General features: G+C 45.7%; 1 protein-coding gene across 1 annotated transcript in view; it reads left to right on the forward strand.

Moving 5' to 3' along the window:
• The first annotated feature begins 1,564 nt into the window (after positions 1 to 1,564).
• The window catches only part of Dnajc16 (DnaJ heat shock protein family (Hsp40) member C16), a 32,038-nt gene continuing 9,829 nt past the window's right edge, over positions 1,565 to 23,773 (forward strand). Inside the window, exons 1-8 of the mRNA XM_021630899.2 lie at positions 1,565 to 1,818; positions 3,373 to 3,557; positions 8,639 to 8,705; positions 10,542 to 10,875; positions 17,250 to 17,434; positions 19,170 to 19,274; positions 19,941 to 20,099; positions 22,910 to 23,040. Of these exons, the coding sequence (XP_021486574.1) occupies positions 3,391 to 3,557; positions 8,639 to 8,705; positions 10,542 to 10,875; positions 17,250 to 17,434; positions 19,170 to 19,274; positions 19,941 to 20,099; positions 22,910 to 23,040 (1,148 nt within the window). The 5' untranslated portion in view covers positions 1,565 to 1,818; positions 3,373 to 3,390. The remainder of the gene's footprint in view (positions 1,819 to 3,372; positions 3,558 to 8,638; positions 8,706 to 10,541; positions 10,876 to 17,249; positions 17,435 to 19,169; positions 19,275 to 19,940; positions 20,100 to 22,909; positions 23,041 to 23,773) is intronic.

Here is a 23,773-nt window from a genome sequence, read left to right on the forward strand (position 1 = left end):
CCCAAGACTTCCATCTCGCTCTCCTCTCCATCCCTCCGCAGCCCCGGCACCTCCTACCGAGAAACTGCCAGGAATCTAGTCCTCTGTTCCCTCAGTTTTGTACCACTCATTTTCATGCCTTGTTTATTTATCCCTGCCACATTCCTAACAGGGATATAGTTATTCTTTGTTTGACAGATGTGGGCACGCCTCAAGGATCGCACAGCTTGACCCCAACAGAGGCTTTCTAAAATTCAAACCCGAGCCGGAATAGACCCAGCCAAAAATCCACTTTGGAATATCTCAAAAGATGATATTACACTTGATTCCCGATTTTAGCATCAATCAAATCCGGATGAGCACCTGAGGTGAATTTACAGACAGGAAATCTGGGGAGAGCAGAAACAAGAAACTCAAAGGGGATTGGTTGACTCAAAGCAAAGATTTAGCGTGTTGGCTAAAACTGACCAGTTTGGGTGTTTGGCAGTTATCACGCTCACCTGATTTCTCAGACAGTTAAATAAGCCAGTTTCAGCTTGGGGAAAACTAGCATGAATCAGTCCGTATTGGTGTTGTTGGCGATAGGGCAGGCGCTCGATCCAAAGCAACCAACCATGCACTCAAAGCAAGTAGAACTCAGTGGAAGAGCACTTGCCTAGCATGCATGAGGTTCTCACTTTGATTCCGCACACGAGCGGGGTGAAACAGGCTTTAGCGTCTTTTTTTTTTTTTCATTTATTTTGCAAATATTCAAATATTCACCGGGAGCTTGTACAATCCAAGGTCTGTGCAGACAGTGACACAATGCTGAACAAGACAGGTAAGAGACCCTACCTATGGGAGCTTACATTCCTAAAGAGCTGGGCGACAGACAATATGGAATAAATACATAAAACACACAGCCGGGCATGGTGCATGCTTTTAAAAAACCCCAGCACTCGGAAGGCTGGAGCAGAAGGATCTCTGCGCGTTTGAGGCCAGCCTGATCCACCTAGCGAGTTCCAGGCCAGCCAAGGGTACACAGTGAGACCCTGTCTCAAAAACAAATAACAAAAAAAACAGTATGCTAGATAAGTGATAAAAAGCAAACGATTACATAAGAACTCAACACGAGGCATGGAATAAAAAATACATCCCCAAGAGACCTTGGTCACTGGCGAAAAAAAAAAGTCAACCTGTCAACCTTATTCACCACACCCCTTTCTGTGATTCTCGCCTAAATCACAGTCTAGAACTTTTTGGGTTGGTAAACAGCATTTGGAGTCTCGGATTCTAAGCTTCGGGTGAGCCTTTGGCCCTCTCTGAGCCTTAGTGTATGGATAGAATCCCTGAGGCCGGCTCAAACTCTGACGTTCTAGGGTTCTATGAATAGGGATAAAATGAACTGGGACCAGCGACTGCGTCCCCTTCTTAGCAACTGTTGTTAGACGTGGGCCATCTTCTGACAACCAGTGGAAACTGCTCCCCGGTGCCCGGAGGTCTTCCTGGTATCCCGTAATGCATAGAGACTCCGCCTCGCTAGAAGGCACGTTCCCGCCTCGCTGGTCAAGATCTAGCTTTCGGACCTAGCCGAAGAGCGCGCTCCGTTCCCATAGCAACCGCGCGAGACCCACGCGCCTACGGTGGATGGCTGGGCCAAAACAGGTCCGCGGAGTGCGCCGCCCAAACCCGGTCCGTGCGCGCGTGTTCTGGGCGCGGTGTCTTTAAGTGACACGTGACTGCCCCGGGACTGGGCCCCGCCTCTTTCCCCAGGTGCTCCGGTGTGGACTGGAAGCGCCGGCCCCGGCGGATTCACTGGAGCACGGACGCTGCGGCCGGTTGGGCCGGTGCCCTTTCCCGGTAACTCCTTCCCGGCGTGACGCGCGGACGCGGCGGGGCCCGGCAGGCTGAAGGATCTCCCGTCAGCCCCTCCGCGTCCTCAGCCCGCGCTGGGCCCGGGGGACCCGGGAGCCGACAGGAACCGGGGAGGCGGGGGAGGGGGCCGCCTCCCGGAAGGTCGCGACCTGGGCGGGCGCCCGAGGCGGGGCTTGGTCCTGCGGAGAGTCCGGGGAGCCGCCGCCTCCTGCTCTTGGGGACGCCGGGGGCTACCTGTTGGCCAGCGCGCCCCCTGCCCTGAGGCCGGCCCCCTAGAGCTGGAGAATGTCAGCCAAAGAACAACCCCACCCCACCCACTCTGCGGGGCTGACCCTTCACCCATCCTGCTTGTGGATTCTGCTTAGGGAACCCCTTACCCATTTACTCTCCCCCACCCCCGCCATGAAGTTCCTGCTAGGTGCCAGTGTTCAGTCACATCAAAAAAAGGCTAGTTTAGGTCCTAGAGTGGTGGTGGACAGACCGCCCCCCCCACGCCCAATCTGGTCCCAAAGCCGGGTGAGCTTAGCCAGTACTGCAGCACAGGTTGTGTTAAGGGAGCAACTGGCCTGCTTGTCGTTTTTATCTTAGCTTGTGTGCAGTTCTAAACGGTGGGCATCTGCTTACAGACTCCCAAACAGTGTTTGTGTCTTGCATCTGTCAAAATCCACCCTCACCGAACCTTAACACTGTGAGGTCAAGATAAAGGTGATCCTTGAAAACAGTGTGTGGTCTAAAAGATCATGTGTGTGTCTGCAGCACCTCGCTCCTCATCAGTCAGCCAGGATTATTCCAAAACCCACACTTGAGTTCAACCGTTCAGTCGAGTTGTAGTTAAAACATTTTAGACCTATGCCTATTCTTCAAGACTTTCTTGTTCTCTTTAGATAGAAAAGTAAGTTTTTTCCTTAACCATTTTTTCATATCTGAAGTTTCTGTGGTCAATAACCAGATTGCTAACTGGACTGAAGAACAGCTTCCCATTTTTGTTTTTGAATGAATGTGATGAAAAAATAATAGCAGGCTTGCTGAATTTTACTGCTATTTTTTAAAGTGTTTTACTTTCATGTTTATTTAGTGCCCAGAAATGCTACAATGAACCCAGACTATAATTTGATACATGATAAATCATGATGAATTCATGAGTTTATTTAGTACATTCTCAGTGAGCTACTCTGAACCCAATTATTTTTAGTTTGTTGTTACAATACATGAAATTGTGTATTTGAGATTTGATATCCTGGTTATCCCAAATATATTCTTATAGTCAATCCTTATTTCAGTTCATTCATTTCCAGTGATTTTTAAAAGGGCTCTTCTAACCTATCATGACTTGTCTTTTTTTAATCGATAATAGTTTTTATGTGTGATATTAAAAAACAGTGGCTTTTTGTTATAGATAGGGTCAACTACTTTGACACAGTCCCTTTTCAAAAATCTTTTATTTAATTCTCATCTTAATATCTTTATCCCTTACCTGAGAAAGCAAGACTATTCAGGTTTCTGCCTCTTGAACTTAAAACTACCTCTTAATCATTTCAGCTCTGGGAAGGAAGAGAGATGGAGGTGAAAAAGTTGAGCATTTCCTGTCAATTCTTGATAGTTCTGGTTCTGATCCTGCAAAGTCTGTCTGCGTTGGATTTTGACCCATACAGAGTCCTAGGGGTCAGCCGCACAGCCAGTCAGGCTGACATTAAAAAGGCCTATAAGAAGCTCGCTCGGGAATGGTAGGTGAAACCAGGAATGGAAGCTTAATACATGCTAAGCAGTCAGTGGGTGGCTGAAGCCTATGATGGCTTGTCTGTTTCTGTTCCAGTACATATGTAGAGCTGTCTAGATGTCCACAGCTAACAGCCCATTTTTAGTGACCCACAGTCCGTGTTTACTTTGACACACACGCCCCTCAGGAATGCTATCGCTGAGAGCATTGTCTTAGATACTGTTGGGACATTTAATGTTAAGAAAGATGTAACTTTGATTTAAAAAAAAAATAAAAAAGTAATCAAAGTGGACATGGTACCATACACTTACAATACCAGCATTTGGGAAGCAGAGACAGGAGGCTCACCCTCTCTGAGTCAAGGTCAGCCTGGGCTGCATGGCAAGTTCCACGCAGAGGTTCTCTACCTGTGGGTCACAACCCCTTTGGAGTTTGAAAGACATTTTTATAGGGATCACCTAAGACCATCTCAGATAGATCACCTAAGACTATCAGAGTACTCAGATGTTTATGTTATGATTCATAATAGTAGCAAAATTACAGTTATGAAGTAGCAACGAAATATTTTTATGGTTGAGGGTCCCCACATCATGAGGAACTGTATTAAAGGGTCACAGCATTAGGAAGGTGGAGGACCGCTGCTCTAGAGCAAATAAATAAGCAAAGTAAGCAGTGATGAGCCACCCTTCTTTCAGTGTGTTATTTATAAAATAATTCTGTTTTTTAAAGACTCTGTTTTAGGTATGGGTATATATCAAAAGAGACTGTTGAATAACCTAGAGATGGAGTAACAGGCAGTTGTCAGTTGCCTGACATGAGCACTGGAACTAAACTTGGATCCTCTGTAAGAGCAACAAGTGCTCTTAACCACTGACCCATCTCTCCAGACCCTAGAAAACAATTCTTTATGGGTATAAATGTTATAGGGAACAAACACAGTTCTGGTCTGTAAATCTCTAAGATTTTTTAAGGGAATAGGGTTTCAAGACAGGGTTTCTCTATATAGCCTTGGCTGACTTGACTTGGACCAGGCTGGACTCAAACTCAGTGATCCGCCTGCCTCTGTCTCCTGGGGTGCTGGGATTACATGTCTGTGCCACCACGTCCCCCTAAATCTCTGATATTTAAGAAAATTTAGAATAAGTACTTTTGGCCTCCAGTATTTTTTTGCAATTTATTTGTTTTTACTTTATTTTCATTGGTGTTTTGCCTGCATGTATATCTATGTGAGGGTATCAGATCTTGGAGTTACAGACAGTTATGAACTACCATGTGGGTGCTGGGAACTGAAGCCAGGTCCTTTGGAGTAACAGTCAGTGTGTTAACCATTGAGCCATTTCTCCAGGTCCCTTGGCCTCCAATTTTAAAAGATTCCAGAGCCAAGTTTATTACTTTTATTTAAAAAAAAAAAATCTTAAGAGAACTATCCGATTTTTTTTTTTTTTTTTTGAGATGGAAGTCTTATTGTGTAGCCCTGCCTGGATTAGAACTCACGATGAAGACCAGGCTGGTCCTAAACTCACAGAGATCTCCCTGCCTGTCAGGTGCTAGGTGTGCACATAAGGACTCTCACAGTTTTACCTGTTGCTATCAGGGTTGTAATTATCAGGAGGGCGATAAGTGTTAGACTTACTTTGGGCAGACTTCTCCCAGGACAGCTTCAGCTAAGCCAAAGAGGCACAGGTGTTGAGTAGCTGCAGAGAGAGTAACAGGAGTACCATTATTGAGCACCTACTGCATGCTTAACTTCCACATTCTGTGTGTATCATTGTACCCATTTCATTAGCCCTTGAAAGAGACGCTTCAACTTGATTGACAAATGGGAATGTCAGGCTCAGACTTGGTTAACCCGTATTGCCTCTCAGGCCCACAGTTTGTTCTTCTGCACCATCAGTCAGTTCACGTTGGTACTTGGCTTTGCAATCACTTATCCATCTGCACATGGGTAAGGTTGAGCAGGTTAGTGCTTTGGTGAGAAATGGTGTCAAGTTGGGCAGCCACAAAGCTGCCCTGAGCAAATGAATCTGTAATCTTGCATGGCTCTGGCTGACACCACTTTTCCTTACTGAGCAGATTTAGCTTTTTTAAACAAATTGTGGTAAAGGGTGTAATGTTATGAATAATATTTGGGGCCATCTATATACATAGCATGAGGAATCTAGAATTGGATGCTGAAAACACAGTGTCGAATAATGCATGGCCTCTTTCCAGCAATTCTCTGCCAAATTGGTTTTCAGTAATATTTCAAGGCCCTGCCTCTCTGTCTCTGTACTTAAAGCAAAATGACAATCTACGGTTAGTTCATAAATGACAGCCTTCTCTGGACAGGCTCTCTAGCCTTGGCTGGGCAGAATGGTACATTAAGGATATGGGTTTACTGCAGTGGAACAGCTGTGACCTTTCTGTCTGGAGTTTTAAAAAGTGTTCTGCTGTTAGCTAAATGAACTGTGCCCTTCTCTTCCTGTTGGAGTCTCTTAGAGTAATCCATAACCGTACAAATTAACAGTATTGGCTATGTGCATTGAACTCCTATTTTACGTGCATGTTTGTGCCATTCTCCTGTTTTCTACTGATGGGGCCCTGGCAGTGTCTTCTCATTTGTTTTAGTCTGTGCTACCTCTCGAAGGTTTCATTAGCAACACTGAAAGTAGCATTATGTCCTTGCTTTACTTCCAGAAGATCCGTAGCAGGGGAAAATGTTTAGCACTTGGATCATATTTTGCCAAGTGCTTCCCCATGTGTTTCTTAAACCCCACAAAAAATACTTGGTGAAGCCATGTGAAATGGCTATTTTTTCTGCTAGGGAAACCATATTTCTCACTCATGACTTAAGTTTTGTGGTGGGTTTGCCATCTGTGTGTGTTATAGAATACCAAGGCCCGCTAGGAGAAGCAGACTGGAGTAACATAGTTTGTTCAGCCAAGGCATGTCAGTCCGGCTCATTCATAGATTATTTCATTGTATTTTCCGTTTTAATCATTTAGAGGTCATGCTGACAGTCAGTTGAGCCCATCTCAGTATTTTCTTCACTTTGCAATGGAAAGTTTGCCTGGCGTGAGGCAACTCATGAATCTGTCTCATTCCCTGAACATAGCATTGGATGGTCCTCCACCTTCAGGAAAGAACTCCTTGTCAGCTGAAACTGTTAGGTGCCTCCTGAGGTTCTTAGCTAACTTGTTTCCTGCCTGGCTGCCACTGGCAGAGTGTCTGCAAAGCCTCCCCTCTCCTTCCTGCTCTGTACAGCTCCTTGTGTTAAATCATCATTTGCAGGCATGCACAGTTTTATCCACCCATCCTTTAACCTGAGTTTGAATATTAAAAACTCTTTATTTTGGTCAGCCAAAAATATGCTTTGGAACCCTTCCCTTAAGTCTTGCTGTTTTTGGTGTACCTGCTTCATGTTTACCTTGTTTTGTTTTGTTTTTTAAGAGAAGGTTTCTCTGTATAACAGCTCTGGCTGTCCTGAACTCACTTTGTGTAATAGGCTGGCCTTGAACTCACAGTGATCTGCCCATCTCTGCCTCCCAAGTGCCGGCATTAAAGGCATGCACTACTGCCCGGCTTTGATGTTTGCTTTTTAACCTCACTGGTATTTACAGCAAGGATTCATTGGTTACAGGCAGGGTATCCAAATGCAAGTATTTGAAGTTCTTTGTTTTTAGGATAGAATATGGGATAAAACCCACTTAAACATCCCTGCTCAAATAAGTTTACTGAGTTGTAGGGTTTTTGGTGTTTTTTTGTTTTTTTTTTTTTTTATAAATCTCAGTGTGTTTGGTGTGTTGTCAGTCTCTTCTGCTTTGCTGTGAATTGTGTTTTGTTTTGTTTTGTTTTTTCTCCCAGAATGTCCCCTAGAAGAAATGTCATAAGATTAGCAGAAGTAATTATATGAAGAATAAATGGGCTAGGGTTTGCTGGTACACACCTTTGATCCCAGTACTTGGGGACAGAAGCAATAGATCTTTGTTAGTTTGAGGCCAGCTTGGTCCACAAAGAGAATTCCAGGAATTCCACAAAGAGAATTCCAGGGCTACATAGAGGGACCCTGTCTCAAAACAACAGCAAAGAATAAATAAGGGTCTGCATCATAGAACAGGCCTGTGATCCCAGTTCTCATGACGCCAAGGCAGGAGGATGAAGGGTTTGAGGCTAGCCTGAGCTACTTACTGAGATTCTGTGTCAAATAGTCACTTAGAGTCTCTTTATACCATGACTATTGTAAGTCTGATTTTGATCTTAGGGCACAGCAAGGAAGCAAGTTTGACTAGTCTCTGCTCCAGAAAATTCCCTGAGCTGCCAGTGGGAAGTGGTACCCCGCTGCAGTCCTACACTTTGAGATAGAAGCAGGGGTTCCTGAGTTTAAAGCCTACCCGAGACCCTGTCTCAAAAACAGTTTTAGTTTAGATAGCATTACTATAGAAATGAAAAGGTGTAGAACAACATGGCTCCAAGTGGAAACAGCAAGTGCCAACTAGTTCTGAGATTAACCTAAATAACCTTGCATGGACTCTCAGCTTCCTCACAGTTTAAATGCGTGGCCTTGGAACCATTAATCATGCGTAGGGAAAAGTCACCAGTCAAAGGCAGAGTGGGACCAGCAGGGCTGTGGCAAACCAGGATTCTGATCCGAGAGTGAGCAGCAGGTGTGGGAAATGTGACTATCACCTGACAGCCACAGCTTTGCCTGCACCCGCTGCCTGTGCTCAGAAAAAAAGCCCAAACACCTGCAAGGTGGACCTGACGCAAGGGCCATCATGAATAACTGACTTAGCCTTGACCTGCTTGAGCCAAGCTTGGATGAGGATGGGGGTCCACACGTGTCACCTCTCCTCAGTACATGCTTTGGTGCTGTCTGATGCTTTGAAAGCGTGCCCAGCTGGAGCATCTTGAGAGGAAATTGCCTGCGTTAAGATTGTATTTTTTTTTTTTATGGTCAGATGAAGCAACTGATTGTTCTTAAACAATTATTTTAGGAAACCATCCTAACCATCCACCCTTCCCTTGGCTTCTGATGTTGTAAGCTGTATATATAAGGTTATAAAATGACTGCACATAAAAAATTCTCACTGGCTACCATCTGTGTTTCAGGCATCCTGACAAAAACAAAGACCCCGGAGCAGAGGACAAGTTCATTCAGATCAGCAAAGCTTACGAGGTACCGTGTCATCCACTGCGGTGCCTCCCTGAGCTCCTAGAAAATGGGATGCAGGGACTGAGGGATGGCTCAGTATCTCAGCCATGCAAACAGGAGGTGCAGGGGTCAGATCTGCCGAACCCACACAAATGCTGCCTGCAAACTCAGTTCTCAGAAGGCTGAGAAAGGCTCCCTGGGGCAAGCTGCCTAGCTAGACTAGCCTTATCTGAGAGGTCTGGGTTCAGCTGAGAGACTGTGCCTCAGTGAATAATAAGGTGGAGAGGGACTGAGCCTTGGGTCTTGTGTGGGTCACACAAGCATAGGAGCTCATATACATGCAAACAGAAATATGCACACATACACAGGCTGAAAGGAAAGTAGGCCAGAGGTGAGGAGTACTATACCATCCCCTCAGCAGGGCACATTGCTCATACTTGGACCAAGTTTCCTTATGATGTTAGAAAAAATATCTGTCTCCTCCAACACGTTGAAGCAAGTGCCTGCACATTGCAGCTCCTGGAAACCTGGCCCATTTTAAAACCTTTAATTAGAATTGTGTACTTCCCAGACAGATGTCTGTTGGGTTTGTAGAGACCCAACAGGTTAAGAATTTGACACCAGTTTTCCTGGTTACACAAAGTTACAAGTCACTTTAAAACATAGCATTTTTTGGTAAGTCTCCAACATGTCGGCTTAAGTAGCATGGCCTAGAATCCACAGAAGCTGTGAGTCCCTGGGTGCCTGATTTGTTAGCATAATGTGCTTCAGCAGACGGTGATGAGGCTGTACGTGACTCATCACCCTAGATTATCGAATTCTAGTCTTCAAAGCTACGTTTCAGCAAAACAAAGTCTGTGCGGAGATGGCTCCTTGGGTTAGGACACCTGCTGCACAGCCCAAAGACCTGTATTCAACCCAGGAACCCATGTAATGGAAGGAGGGAAGTGACTTCTACAAGCTGTCCTGTGACCTCCACACCTGTGCTCTGGCAGATACTAAATAAACATGAATGCAAATACATGTTTATGTATGTCAGCTCATACATAAGGCACTGGACTCTTCTCTTTGGTTACTTTTTGACTTTCAAGTTTACCATACCTTCGTCCAAATGAGTCTAACTCCAAAGGTATGGCCAGGTTAACGTTATGTGATGGATCCTGGTGATGTCATTGTGTCAAGTCTCATTTAGTATTACTAGGATGGCTTGGTGCTCTGATGTCAACATTACCATATGAAGATCTCAGCAAATGAAATTTGAGGTTTTAATGTTTCTGTTTGGAAGTTTGAGATTAACTTCTGTGTTTTTTTGTTTGTGTGTGTGTATTTTGTGGGCCTGCACGTGCCACAGTACTCATGTAGAGATCAAAGGAAAACTTGTGTGCGTTGGCTCTCTCCTGCCATGTGGATTCTAGGAATGGTCAGGACATAGTCTCTCCCGTCTTTCCTCTCTCCCCATCCCTGCAACCTTGCTGGAGGTTGGACCCAGCATCCCTGCTATACGTTGATTAGAAATCTACTTCTGAGCCAGGTGCAGTGGTACGTGCCTGTAATCCCAGCACTAGAGGAGGCAGAGGCAGGTGTATCTCTGTGAGTTTGAGGCCAGCCTGGTCTACAAAGTGAGTCCAGGGCAGCCTACATCAGAGAAACCCTACATCAGAAAAGAAAGAAAGAAAAAAGAAAAGAAATCTTTTAGGCTTGATACAGAAAAGCCATTTAGAGCTGGGGTGTGGCTCAGTGGTAAAGAGTTTGCCAAGTGTACACAAGGCCTTTTCAGTCCTCTGACCCAAAAGAAAAGTGGTGAGAAAGGACAGTCCTTTTGTAAGCACTTCATCCTTTAGACTTGTCTTCTTCTTACAGATTCTGTCCAATGAGGAAAAGAGGACAAACTATGATCATTATGGTGATGCTGGTGAGAACCAAGGCTACCAGAAGCAACAGCGCGAGTATCGCTTCCGCCATTTCCATGAGAACTTTTATTTCGATGAATCGTTTTTTCACTTTCCTTTCAATTCGGAGCGGCGGGACTCAAGTGATGAGAAGTATTTGTTGCACTTTTCACACTATGTGAATGAAGTGGTTCCCGACAGCTTCAAAAAGCCCTACCTCATTAAGATCACATCAGATTGGTGCTTTAGCTGCATCCATATCGAGCCTGTCTGGAAAGAAGTGGTCCAGGAACTGGAAGGACTGGGTAAGTCATTTTTCATTAGGATACATTTATAGGCGGTGACGTGTGTCACGCTTTTTTTTTTCTTTTTAAAGAGCTATATATTTTGTGTGTATTGAGTGTTCACCTACATGTATGTATGTACACTACATTCATGTGACACCCATGGAGACCAGAAGAGGGCATTAGATTCTGGGAACTGGAGTTAGAGGTGCTCTATTTACAAGTATATACATGTATGTATATATGCTCTATCTGCATGTACACCTACATGCCAAAAGAGGGCATCAGATCCATTATAGATGGTTGTGAGCCACCATGTGGTTGCTGGGAACTAGACTCAGGACCTCTGAAGAGCAGCTCTTGACCACTGAGCCATCTCTTCAGCCACAGCAAGTGCTCTCTTAACTGCAGAGGCATCTCTAGGCCATCATTCTTTAATTTGATGGGGTACTGAAGAAAGGGAACAATCGGTGTGCTTCCTTTCCATACTGATTGATTTTCCAGGGATGTTTATAGAGAGAGTCGATATATTAAGCAAGCTACTTTTTTTTTTTTTAATATGTTTGAATGTTTTGCCTACGTGTGTATCTGTGCATCACTTGGATGCCTGGACGTGAGAATGCCTGAAGAGGTGAAGGGTTCTTGGGAACTGGAGTTACAGTAGGTTGTGAGCCACCATGTGGGTGGTGGGACTTGAACCCAGGTCCTCTTCAAGAACAAGTATTCTTATCCACTGAGCCATTTCTCTAGCCTCTATTTTCTAAAAGGCATGCACCACTATGCCTGGCTCTTTTTTTTTTTTTTTTTAATTTTTAAACTTTTTATTTATTTGGAGGAAAGGATAGGAGTCTCCTGCTGTGGTATTCATGTAGAGATCAAAGGACAACTCTGAGGAGTCAGTTCTCTCCTTCTACCTTTTGTGGATCCTGAGGACCGAACTCAGGTTGTCAGTTGCCTTTACTGGCTGAGGCATTTTGCTGGCCCATCACTGTCCTTTTGCTTGATTGATTTGAAGCTTTATCTGTAGTATCCAGGTCCTTCCTTAGAAAGCTGATAATACAGGTGAGAAACTAGAAGGGCACTGGCTAACTAAAGCCAGGCTCAAGCACCCACTAGAATGCCAGTAGTGATTGCAGATGTATGGAACCTGTGGCCTTACTTTATGTAGTAATTTGCTAGGGCTACCATATCAACCCCGTCCTTCATCATTCTTCAGCACTTGGGGCCAGGACAATATTAGTGATTCAGAGAGAATATTTGTTTTAGTAATTTCTCAGTGTTGATGTTACTGAGGGGGCGTGTGTGTATTCTATAGCTACCTATAGAGAGAACCATTGGGTAGTTTTATAAAGGAGCAAACTCAATCCTAGGAGCCATAGTTCTCTGAAAAAGAGTAGATGTCTGGAAATCATGGGGTCATTTGTTCCTAAGTACCTTCAGCGTGCTGTGCAGAAGCACTTGTGCAAGGGCAAAGGCGTGGGAAGTTGTTTGCCCTCGTGTATAGCACCCGAGCAGAGGGGAGGGGAGGCGCTGACCTGATAGCTTCCTGTATGTATCTGAAATCTGTGTCCTTTGCTGTGTTGGGTGGTATAGGGAAACTGATCTGGGAGCAGTGCGGAAGCCAAACCTCAGCACTGTAGGACCAAGGGCTATATTACATTTCATCGTTTACATTTTCATTTTGCATGTGTGTATGTGCATACACACAGCACACGTGGAGGTCAGAGGATGGCTGTAAGTTCTCTCCTTCCACAGTGTGGATTATGGGCATGGAATTGAGCATAACACTTGGCAGCAGAGGTCAGAAAGATGTGAACAAAGAGTAGAGACCACAAGGCAAGAGATGCAGGCAGTCACCAGGAGCTGGAAAGGGCCCAGATCTAGGTTCCCTGCAGCCTGCAAAGGAAGCCAGCCCCGCTGACGCCATGACTTAGGCCTGTGGGATAAGCTGGACTCCCTGTCTCCAGAACTTTAAGGTGAGAAATTGACATGATGTGTTGTAGCCTGCTGCTGTAGCCAAAGCAACCTATCGCTGCCTGTCAGAAGGAACCTGTAGGAGTCAGGGATAAAGGAGGGTCATGAAGGACTCCTTGGGATCACTTGGATGGTAGCAGTATTGGAGGGCTTAGTCTGAGAGGCCTAAACTGGTGACTGGAAGTGAGGAGAATCTGAACTCAGACCTTGATTGTCTCCCATCTCTGTCTGGTTGTTTGTTTTTATGAGACAGGATGTGTCTAGCCCTAGCTGTCCTGAAACTTGCTATGTAAATCAAACCGGCCTCAAATTCACAGATATCTGCCTGCTTCCACCTCCCAAGTGCTGGGATAAAGGGTGTGTGCCACCACGCCCAGCAAAAGCTGTCCTTTAATCTCCACATCCATACCATGGGGTGCACGGGGAGGAGCTCATGTGTGTATGCACATATCAACAACAATAATAACAGTAAGTGACGGGGTGGAAGGCTATAGAGAAAGACACCCAGTGTCAACCTCTAGCATCCACATGTAAAGTGTTGGTGAGTACACGCACATATATGTACATCACATAAGACATAGGCACACACACAAATCTGGGCACAGAAGTGGGAGGATCCTGAGGGTTGCTGGCTGGCCAATGTAGCATAATCAGCAGGTCGGAAGCCAAGAAAGAAACACTGTCTCCAAAACTACAGTGGCTGGCACCTGAGGAATGACAAGGTTGACCTCTGCCCTCCATATTTGTACACAGGCTCTTATATATGTGCACACATGCTCACACACACAGTATTAAAATGTCAAGTGTGACACTAGGAAAGCAGTTGGTTTTTTCCTGTCTCCTGTACAGCTTCATGTGTAAGAAAACATTGGTAAGCCTTTAATCCCAGCACTTAGGAGGCAGAGGCACTGTGAATTCAAGGCTAGCCTGGTTTACAAATCAAGTTCCGGGCCAGCCAGGGCTGTAACACAGAAAAACCCTGGCTTGAAAAACCAAAAAGAAAGAAGAAAAGAAAGCAAAGAAGGAATTGATCAAATAAACGGATGGTCAACTTTGATTGAGCACCTACTATGTGCCTGGCTCTGTTCTGATACCCCCCTGACTTCCTTGGAGCCTTCATTCTAGAAGGGGAAGACAGCTTGGAAATAATAAGCAGAAAAGAACTTGTGCATGCTAAGCTAGAGGCCGAGGAGCAGGCGTGGGGTGCAGCTGAGTGGCAGCGTGCTCTGCTCAGGACCCTGATGCTGTCCTCCGGGACTGCTATAGAAACAGTCAGCTGTGGAAATACAAAGCAAGTGGGTTTGGGGGAGTGCTGCATGTGGGGAACAGAGCTTTAATACAGGCTGATGTAAGCCTCCTGAGGACGATTTGAAGTTGGGGAAGGTTACAGAGACGCCAGTGTGCCAGGTTGCTGTAGCATCCTTGCATTGTCAAAGATGGCCAAGGATGCTGGGGCTGGAGGAGGAAAAAGACAGGACCGAGAAGCATGGCACGAAAAGCAAGAATCACATTGTCCTTTTTGTAGACCATGTTTTCCGTCCGAGCGGAGTGAGTACTTCTTTGCAGGGTTTGCACAGAGTAGTGTGTGATTCATGTAAAGGGAACAATCTGCTCCTTATGTTAAGAACAGGCTGCAACCAGAAAGACTGGTCAGGAGGTCACTGTAGCCGCTAGCCAGGATGGATAAGGAAGCTGAGTGCAGTAGTACACACCTGTGGTAGTCCAGGTACCTGGGGAGCCAGAGGCAAGAGGATCACTGTGTTTGGGGTTATCCTTGGCTACATAGTGAGGTAGAAGGAGGGGGAAGAGGAGGACAGTTATAGAAATGATCAAAGCTGCTGCGTTGGCATCTTCTGAAGAGAGAGCCAGGAGGTTTGCTGGCAGATTGGATGTGGGTGTGAGGGGAGGGAAGGGTGGCTGTCTGTCATTTGGGCTGTGTAATGGGAGGAAGGGAACTGTAATATTTGGACTGGCAAAGGCAGTGGTGGACCTGCTGTGCAAGGAGACCAGGATTTCAGTTTCAGGTGCTTGGCACTCAAGTCTACCAGACAGCCCAAAAATGTCTCCTTCTGGCTGTTCATCTTGCATTTGGGAGATATACCGGCTAAATGAAAGAATAAGAGAAGACACTGGTGTTAAGCGAAGCAAGTATCAGGTGAAAAGAGAGCTGTCAGGTGGCCCCACTCTGTTGCATGTGTCCTCATGCATAGGCAGAAAGGAGTTAACAGGTAATTACCAAACTACTAATAGCTCGTATGGTATGTGGGCTCTTGATGGTGTTAACTTTGTTCACTTTTTTTTTTTAATTAACATTCTTTTTTATTTATACAGTATTCTGCCCACCTGTATGCCAGCAGACCACAAGAGGGTACCAGATCTCATTATAGATGGTTGTGAGCCACCATGTGGCTGCTGGGAATTGAACTTAGGACCTCTGGAAGAATAGACAATACTCTTAACATCTCTCCAGCCCTGTTCACTTTTTTTAAAGTGTTTTTTTTTTTTAATTAATTTTGTAGGTGTGTGTTTGTGTCCATCATGGTATGTGAAATGCCAAAGAATGTGTGTGGAGGTCAAAGCACACATTTTGGGAGTCGGTTCGTGCTTCACACCTTGTTTTAAGGCAAAGTCTCTCTGGCTTCTTCCATGCAGTGTGTTCCAGGATAGCTGGCCCACTGGCTTCTCTGGTTCTCTCCCTCCTCTCTCTCCATAGGAGCACTGAGACTACAGTGCACACTGCTACATCCATCTTTCCACCCAGGTTCTGCAGGTCTGAACTCAAGTCATTAGGCTTCTGTGGCAAGCTTTTTACCCTCTAAGCCATCTCCTAGCCTCTTCTTTCACTTTGAAAAGAATGTGTAGCCTTGCTGGTGGCACACTTTAGTCCCAGCACTCAAGGGGCCAGCCAGGTCTACCCTAGGCTTATATATTTGAATACTCAGTCATCAGGGATTGGCAATTCTTGAGAAGGTATAGGAGGTGTGGCCTGGTTCGAGTAAGTGTGGTTTTGTTGGAGGAAGTCCATCACCATGAGTGGAGGTTTCAGAAGCTCCAGTCAGGCTCAGTGGTTTGCTCTTCCTGCTGCCAGCATCCGAATATAGAACTCTCAGCCACTTTTCCAGAACCTTGTCTTCCTGCATGCTTCCATGTTCCCTGCTGAATGGGCTAAACCTCTGAAACTGGATACTTTATGTTCTGAGTTGCCGTGGTCATGCTGTCTCTTCACAGCAGTGAACACTGAGACACAGTGTTTCTCTACGTAGCCTTGGCTGGGTGGAACTTAATGTGTAGACCAGGCTGGCCTCAAACCCACAGAGATCCACCTGTTTCTGCCTCCTGTGCTGGGATCAGAGGTGTGCGCCCTCATGCCTGGCCAACATGGACATCTCTGTACTACACGTGTGCCTGGTGCCGGAGGGGACCAGAGACAGTGTTTGATTCTTTGGAACTGGAGTTACAGACAGCTGTAAGTCACCAAATAGAGGCTGGGAATTGACCCTACATCCCAGTGCAGCCAGTGTTCCTAACTTCTGACCCATCTCTCCAGCCCCCAAAATTGGTATTTATTTTTATTTTATTTAATTGTGTGTAGGGGTGTTGGAGGGGGACATACATGCAACAGCAAGCATGTGGAGGTCAGAGGGCAACCCTATGGAGCTGATTCTCTTCTCCCACCAATGAGTGCCGGGGATTAGACCCAGGTGATCCATCTCACATATCAAGCACATGTACCCACAACCTTGTATTTTTCAGTGTCTTGATAAAGTAATGCGTGTAAAGGGGGTGTGTTGTTCCCAAGGGTGAGCTGTGACTGTCTCCTGTTGCTAAGTCATAGGCAGTGGTGTCGGGTGTTGAGTCGTTGGACCCTTGGTTGTTCATACATGTTTTTGGATAGGAATATGGTATACAGATTGCTCTCTCTTTTTTGCACTTACTTACTCTGTGTGTGTGTGTGTGTGTGTGTGCATGCTTGTGTGCGCAGGAAAGTGTACAAAGGTCAGAGGGCAACTTGTCAGAGCCATTTTTCTCCTTATATCTCGTGGGCTCCAGGGATGGACCTCAGGCTTGACAGCAAGCTCCTTTATCTGCTGCACCATCTCTTTGGTTATTGGGTTTTTGGTTTTGTTTTTTGTTGTTGTTGTTGTTGTTGTTGTTGTTTTTAAGAATTTCCTTGTAACCTGCTTCCAAAACTAGAAATAGCAGGCTTAAAAGGTATTCAGGTTTGCAATTATTTGTAATTGATGGTTCTATAGAAAAGCTGACTACTCTAGAATTCTAAGAGTAAAAGAATGTTAAACAAGCTATTAGAAAAGTATTTATTCCAAACTAGTTGGGTTTCGGCTTCCACTGTAAGGGAATTGTCAGCATCCCTCCTGCCAGAGTCTCAGAAAGGCTTCATGGAGCTCTTCCATGCTTTTCAGGTGTGGGGATTGGTGTTGTCCATGCTGGATACGAAAGACGCCTGGCCCATCACCTGGGAGCGCACAGTACCCCCTCCATCCTAGGAATCATCAATGGGAAGATCTCCTTCTTCCACAATGCAGTGGTTCCTGAGAACCTGTGGCAGTTCGTGGAGAGTCTTCTTCCAGGGAACTTGGTGGAGAAGGTGAGTGTCCTCTGAGAATGTGGCTGGCTGCCAGCTGGAACCTCCCAATCTTCCCTCTGAGCAGCAGAGTCACGTACATTTCATTACACCAAATCATATGGTGAAGCCTGAGGACACTGAAGGCTGAAGCAAAAGAACAGAGCAGAGAGAGCTCACTGCTGTTAATAAGCCACTCACAGGTCTTACATCACAGGAGCCTGATCTGAAGCCACAGTTCATTTCCTAAACAACAACAAAGTTAGCTCAGGTGGTAGAATTTATGGCTCATGCATTTGTTCATATGTGTGTATTTGTCCAGTGAAAATATGAAAATCAGTTTATACTTTTACATTTTTTAAGGATCATATTTACCAAAACCACCAGATTCAGTAAACCAGATGTTATTTCTGGAACTTTAAAAGCTTAGTGAGGAACCAGTCATGGCGGACATGTCTTTAATCCCAGCACTTGGGAGGCAGAGGAAAGCAGATCTCCGTGTGTTTAAGGCTAGATAGGACCTATATATCGAGTTCCAGGACAGCGAGGACTACATGGAGAAAATTTGTCTTAAAAACAAAAACTAAAAGCTAATTGAGGGCTGGGGAGCTGGCTCAGAAGGTAAAGGGACTTGCTGCCAAGTCTGAACCTGAGTGTGATGCCCAAGGACCTGCATGGTGGAAGGAGACCCGACTCCTGCAAGTTGCCCTCAGACCCACATATGCTCACAGAGCTGTTGTGCCCACACACATACACAAAGTAAATAAATGTAATTCTGGTGGTGGTGTTTGAGACGTGGGTCCTCTACAAAACTGCACGTGCCCTTACCACCGAGCACCCTCCAGCACAGCCTGAGCCATTTTCACAGGAAGAGCACTGCGTGCCTTCTGGTAAAGTGTGCTCTGGGGGCTGATGGCACGGCTGTGCTTAGAGATGCCCTGGATTCAATCCCCAGTGCTCCAACCAAAACCAAACAGGAAAGAACCAACTGGAGAAGTGACTTTATAATATGGTCAAGTAAGTCTTTCATGCAGATTTTAATCTGTAAGAGTTTATAAACAAACACCTGTGTCTCCATTCTTCTAGTGGTTTTGTCAAATTAAGACAAACCAATAAGTGGCAAGCCAGGCACAATGGCACACGTCTGCAATCCCAGCACCTGGGGAGGCAGAGGCAGGTGGATCTCTGTGAGTTCAAGGCCAGCCTGGTCTACAAAGCGAGTGCAGGACAGCCACGGCTACACAGAGAAATCCTGTCTCAAAAAGTAAAAAAAAAAAAAAAAAAAAAAAAAAGGATGAGTGGCAGAGGTGAAAGGATCTCTGTGAGGTCAAGCCTGGTCTACTTAGCGAGTTTCAGGACAGCTAGGTCCAAATAGACCCTATCTCAAAAAAAGACAAAAGAAGTGACTTGTCTGCATTTTTAAATAAACAACCTTTATATATAATGTATTTATCTCCTGACAGAAGTATAATACAGTTGTTGAGAATTAAATATTGGATGAAAAAGATGCCTCAGCAGTTAAGAGCGCTGGCTATTCTTGCAGAGTACCTGGGTCCAGTTCCCAGCACCTACATGGCAGGTCATAACCATCGGAGCTCTGGTTCCAGTTCTGGGGAATTTGATGCCCTCTTCTGACCTTTGGGAGCACCAGACATGTGTGGTGCTCATATATACATGCAGGCAGAATGTTGGTATCCAAAATAAAAGGAAATCTTTTTTAAATTAAGTATTACAACTAACCTTCTATTTCCAATTTAAGGTTACAAATAAAAACTACGTGCGATTCCTATCTGGCTGGCAGCAGGAGAATAAGCCTCATGCCCTCTTGTTCGGCCAGACGCCGGCAGTGCCCCTGCTGTACAAGGTAACTCATCTCCGGGAGCAGCACCTTGTTTTGGCGGGGAGCCAGCTGTGCACCACAGCTGTAGCCTGCTTGTGTATAATCAGATAGTGGAGCATCTCTAGTTTAAAGAGCTGAAATCAGAAGACTCTTGAACATCAGTGCCTTGCCCTGACCTCATGTGACGAGTCACAGTCAAGACATAGGCACACTAGGATGTATACAATTGTCTTCACACCGTGTATAGGAGCTGTATGTGTGACATACAGCTTTTGTGTTTAAATTTGGTGCTGTCCCAAGAATACTTCATTGTGGATATGCTAGTATTCCAAAGTCTGAAGGAGCCTGAAACATTCTGGACTCAAGTGTTTTAGATAAGGGTGCTCAGCCTGTGGTAGTTTATTGCTGGGATGGACATGAACACACAAATACACATACCTGGACTTGCACACATATACCCAGGCAAGATTTCAGCCTATGATTATCTTATTTTATCTCTTGAGAAATTTATTTTTGTGCGTAGACTAGAATACCATAGAATGTCTGAAGTAGATGTGTGGGTGAGGAAGACTCACAGGCTCCATAAACTGACAGCTCACGCCAGCTGTTGACACTAACAGGTCCCGCTTGGTTTGTAAGCTGGATGCCAGGCTGTCCGTTTCATTTCTGTCCTCTCTTATGCCCTTACAGCTGACGGCCTTTGCATACAAAGATTATGTGTCGTTCGGGTATGTGTACGTTGGCTTGAGAGGCACAGAGGAGATGACCAGGCAGTACAACATCAATGTCTATGTGCCCACCATGCTGATCTTTAAGGAACACATCAACAAGCCTGCTGATGTGATCCAGGTACGTGAATGTCACCTCATGTCCTTCATTTTACCTCTGCCTTCATGTAAAAAAGCAACAGAATTGAACTCTAAAGCAAGTTTTTAGTCTCAGCACTGGAAGGATCAGGAGTTCAAGGTCATTCTCAACTACATAATGAGTCTGAGGTTAGCCTGAGCTACCATGATGAGACTTTGTCTCAGAGAAGGAGGAAGGAAAGGGAGGGAGGCCTCAGGATGGCTCAGTGGATAACAGTGCTTGCTGCCAGCCTGATCCCTGAGTTCTATCCCTGGGACCCACGTGGTAGGAGAAAACCAATTCCTGCAAGTCAGGGAGAAAGACAAAACAGCCAACAAACAAGAGAAACTCATTTGGCATTTTTCTTTCTACCAATGCAATAAATTTTGTTTGTTTTAATCTGACACAATGGTGTTTTGCTTTAAAAAAATTTTGTCTCATGTGGCACATACCTGGAATTTGAGTACTCTGAAGGCTAAGGCAGGAAAATCTTGGTTTGAGAGAAGAGGTGTTTGTAGATTTTTGGGTTTTGTTTTCTAGACAAGGTCTCACTCACTATATAAACCAGGCTGACCTAGAACTCACAGAGATCTGCCTCTGCCCCTACCCCAGCCCCCTCTGCCTCCTGAGTACTTGGATTAAAGGTATGCACCACCATGCCCTCTGACCCTTGACTCTTAAGTAAATCTGCAGTAAGTTTTATTATGTGTTTTATTTGGGGTCTGGAGAGATGACTCAGCAGTTAAAACACATGGGTTACTCTGGAGGACCCAAAGTTCTAGAGTTCATTCAGTTCCCTGCACGTGTGTTGGGAGGCTTACACCCACCTCCAGTTCCAGTTCCAGGTTATCTGACAGTCTGCACCTGTGGTTGCCTTCAATCACATGTACATACCCACACAGATAGACACATAATTACAAATGAAAATAATGTGCTTCATTTTGGTCATTTCATTCCATAAACACTGCGTTGCCTGAGTGCTGTGTAGTGGGTACAGTACTCATTGGGCCATCCATAGTTAGACCTCTACAGTGGTTCAGGCGAGGGAGAAGAGACGGTCTCTACCCACTATCATGGGCAACTTGTTCAGTATACTGGAGGGTCTGAGACTGGAAGTAGGAAAGTTCATTTTGTGAGGTAGAACCAGACAGGGAAATGGCTGATAGGGAAAAAAGACAACAGATTCATCTTAGGCATGCTTAGTTAGAGCTGCCTATAGCAAATGCTATGGGTGACTCTTAAACAGGTAGACAGAGGACAGTTAGGAAAGGCAGGTGGAAGCTGGGTTCATGGCAGCACCTATAATTTCCACACTTCGGGGGCTGAGAAAGTTGGGAATTCAAAGCCAGGTCAGGGGGCGATAGGACTCTGTCAGCAGCTGATTTGTTAGGCGCTGGCCCAGCACTGTAGAAGCCAGGAAGGGCTGGCCTGTGATCCCAGCATTCAGGAGGTAGAAGCAAAAAGGCAGAAGTTCCAGGACATTCTCAACTGGCACAGTGAGTCCAGGCCAGCCTGGGTTACTTGAGCCCCTATCTCAAAATATTTTAAAGAGGTAGACAGGCAGGAGATAGAGGTTAGAAGGTTGTGAGGTTATCAGTGAGTGGTTGGCTTTTAATGATTACAGTTTTTTTTTTTTTAAATTCACATTTGCTTATTTGTGTATATCTGGCACATTCGTGTGTTTGTGTGAAGGTCAGAGAATATCTTGTGGAAATTAGTTCTTTGTTCCACCCCGTGGGTTTGGAGAATCAAACTCACATTGTCAGGCTTGCTGTCAAGTACCCCTATCAACTGAGCCATCTCACTGTTAGCTCACCCTTCACACTGGTGAAACAGCAATTCTGTTATACTCTCTCTGCTGATTTAAGGAATACAGTAGGTTCTCAAATATTGACCTTGTAGCACCCAGCAGCTTTGCAAACACTTCCATAGTCAGTCGTTTATCTGCTCTGTCTTTAGGGTTTGCTAAGTACGCTATAGCCTCTGGAGGCTGATGTCAGGTTAGCACCTCCTATGTGATGTCTGCCCTTTGAAATGAATGAAAGCCGTAACAACGCAGTCTGCTCTTCATTCTTGGCAACTGTTGGGGGAGGGGCTGGGACGTGACTGTACAAAGCCCTGACTTCACTACTGGCCAGACATAAACTGGGTGTGGTGACACAAGCCTGAAATCCCAGAACTAGGAAGGTAGACAGGGAGATCAGAGGTCCAAGGTCATCCTCAGCTACATAACAAGTTGGGTTCCAGCCTGGGCTACATAGGACTCTGGCTCTAAAGGGGTCTGGGAACTGGACATGGTGGCACATGCAGAGACAGGTGGATCTTTGTGAATTTGAGGCTATCCTGGTCTACATAGTAAGTTTCAGGCCAGCCTGCCTACATAAAGACCCTGTCTCAAAAAACAAAAGCTACCACTGTGCTGTTTGGGTGTTTGTTTTATCTTTTTGAGGAGACTGACTCTAGCGCTTTGAGTGTTAAACCAGTGTTCTGCTACTGAGCCGCTTCTTAGCCCTGGATTTATTTTGAATTGTTTAGTTTGCTGTCAATCCTAGGTGGAAATATATTTGTGTAAAATTAAACCTGACTGCCTCTTTCGAGCTGTTAGTGTAAAACAGTCTGCAGAGTAGAAACCACCTGACTTCCCCCGAGCATGACCTGGCCGCCTCATAACCTACACCTGAGCCTTAACTGACAGCTCCACACGTTTCTTGCCTGGTGATGCTGCTTTAGCCAGGGTCAACTGCAGTCTTGAGAAGCTTGGGAGGAAAGTCCATGTCAGTGTGAAAACTGAGTGCTTGTTGCTGTTTCTCCAGGCTCGAGGGCTAAAGAAGCAGGTCATCGAGGACTTCATAGCCCAGAACAAGTACCTGATGGCGGCCCGGCTCACCAGCCAGAGACTGTTCCATGAACTCTGCCCTGTGAAGCGGTCTCACCGACAGAGGAAGTAAGAAGTCAAGGCTCTGCCTCTCACTGAAGTTGGGGGGAGCAGCGCTGTCTTGCTTCGGGGCAATCAAACCTCTAAGGTGGGGTGGGGTACCATAGTCCAGGGCACCTTTAGACCACATGGTAAAATTATAGACGGGGCCACATTATCCGGCAGATACCTGGAGGGCCCAGGGAGGCACGGGCACTCGCTGTTGAGCCTGACCATCTGAGATCTGTGTGGTGCAAGGAAAAGAGTGACCCCCACACACCGAGATAGATCACACACAGCTTAGCCTGAAACCTCACTAATTTACCAGTACTGCTCTGAGCAGGCCTCCGCCATGTCCTGTGCTCCCATGCATTCTTTTACCCTCTACCTTTGGTCTCTCTAAGCTCTGGTCAGATCAAGTTGCTCCGCCCTCTTTTCTTCTCCTACAGCACTTCATTTAAGTGTCTGCTCAGACATCAGGTGGCATTTTCCTGGCCTGCATGAGTACGACTTCTGCCCCACACTGACCTCGGTCCCTTCCTCTCCTTTTTCTCACAGCACTCGTCAATACCCATTCATGTGTCTGTGTATCTACTGTCTGTCTTCTCCCCTGGAAAGAGGGTAGGAATGTTGCCTGAGAGCGTGGTGAATGTTAGGAGAATAAATGGATGAACTCTAGGCTTTTATTAGAACCTTGCAGAAGCAGCCCTTCAGAACGAGGTTCGGTTGCCTCTGCCCTAAGATAAGTCCTAACACTCCTCCC

Source organism: Meriones unguiculatus, chromosome 3, assembly GCF_030254825.1.
Source record: "Meriones unguiculatus strain TT.TT164.6M chromosome 3, Bangor_MerUng_6.1, whole genome shotgun sequence".
In the NCBI taxonomy this organism is placed as follows: Eukaryota; Metazoa; Chordata; class Mammalia; order Rodentia; family Muridae; genus Meriones; species Meriones unguiculatus.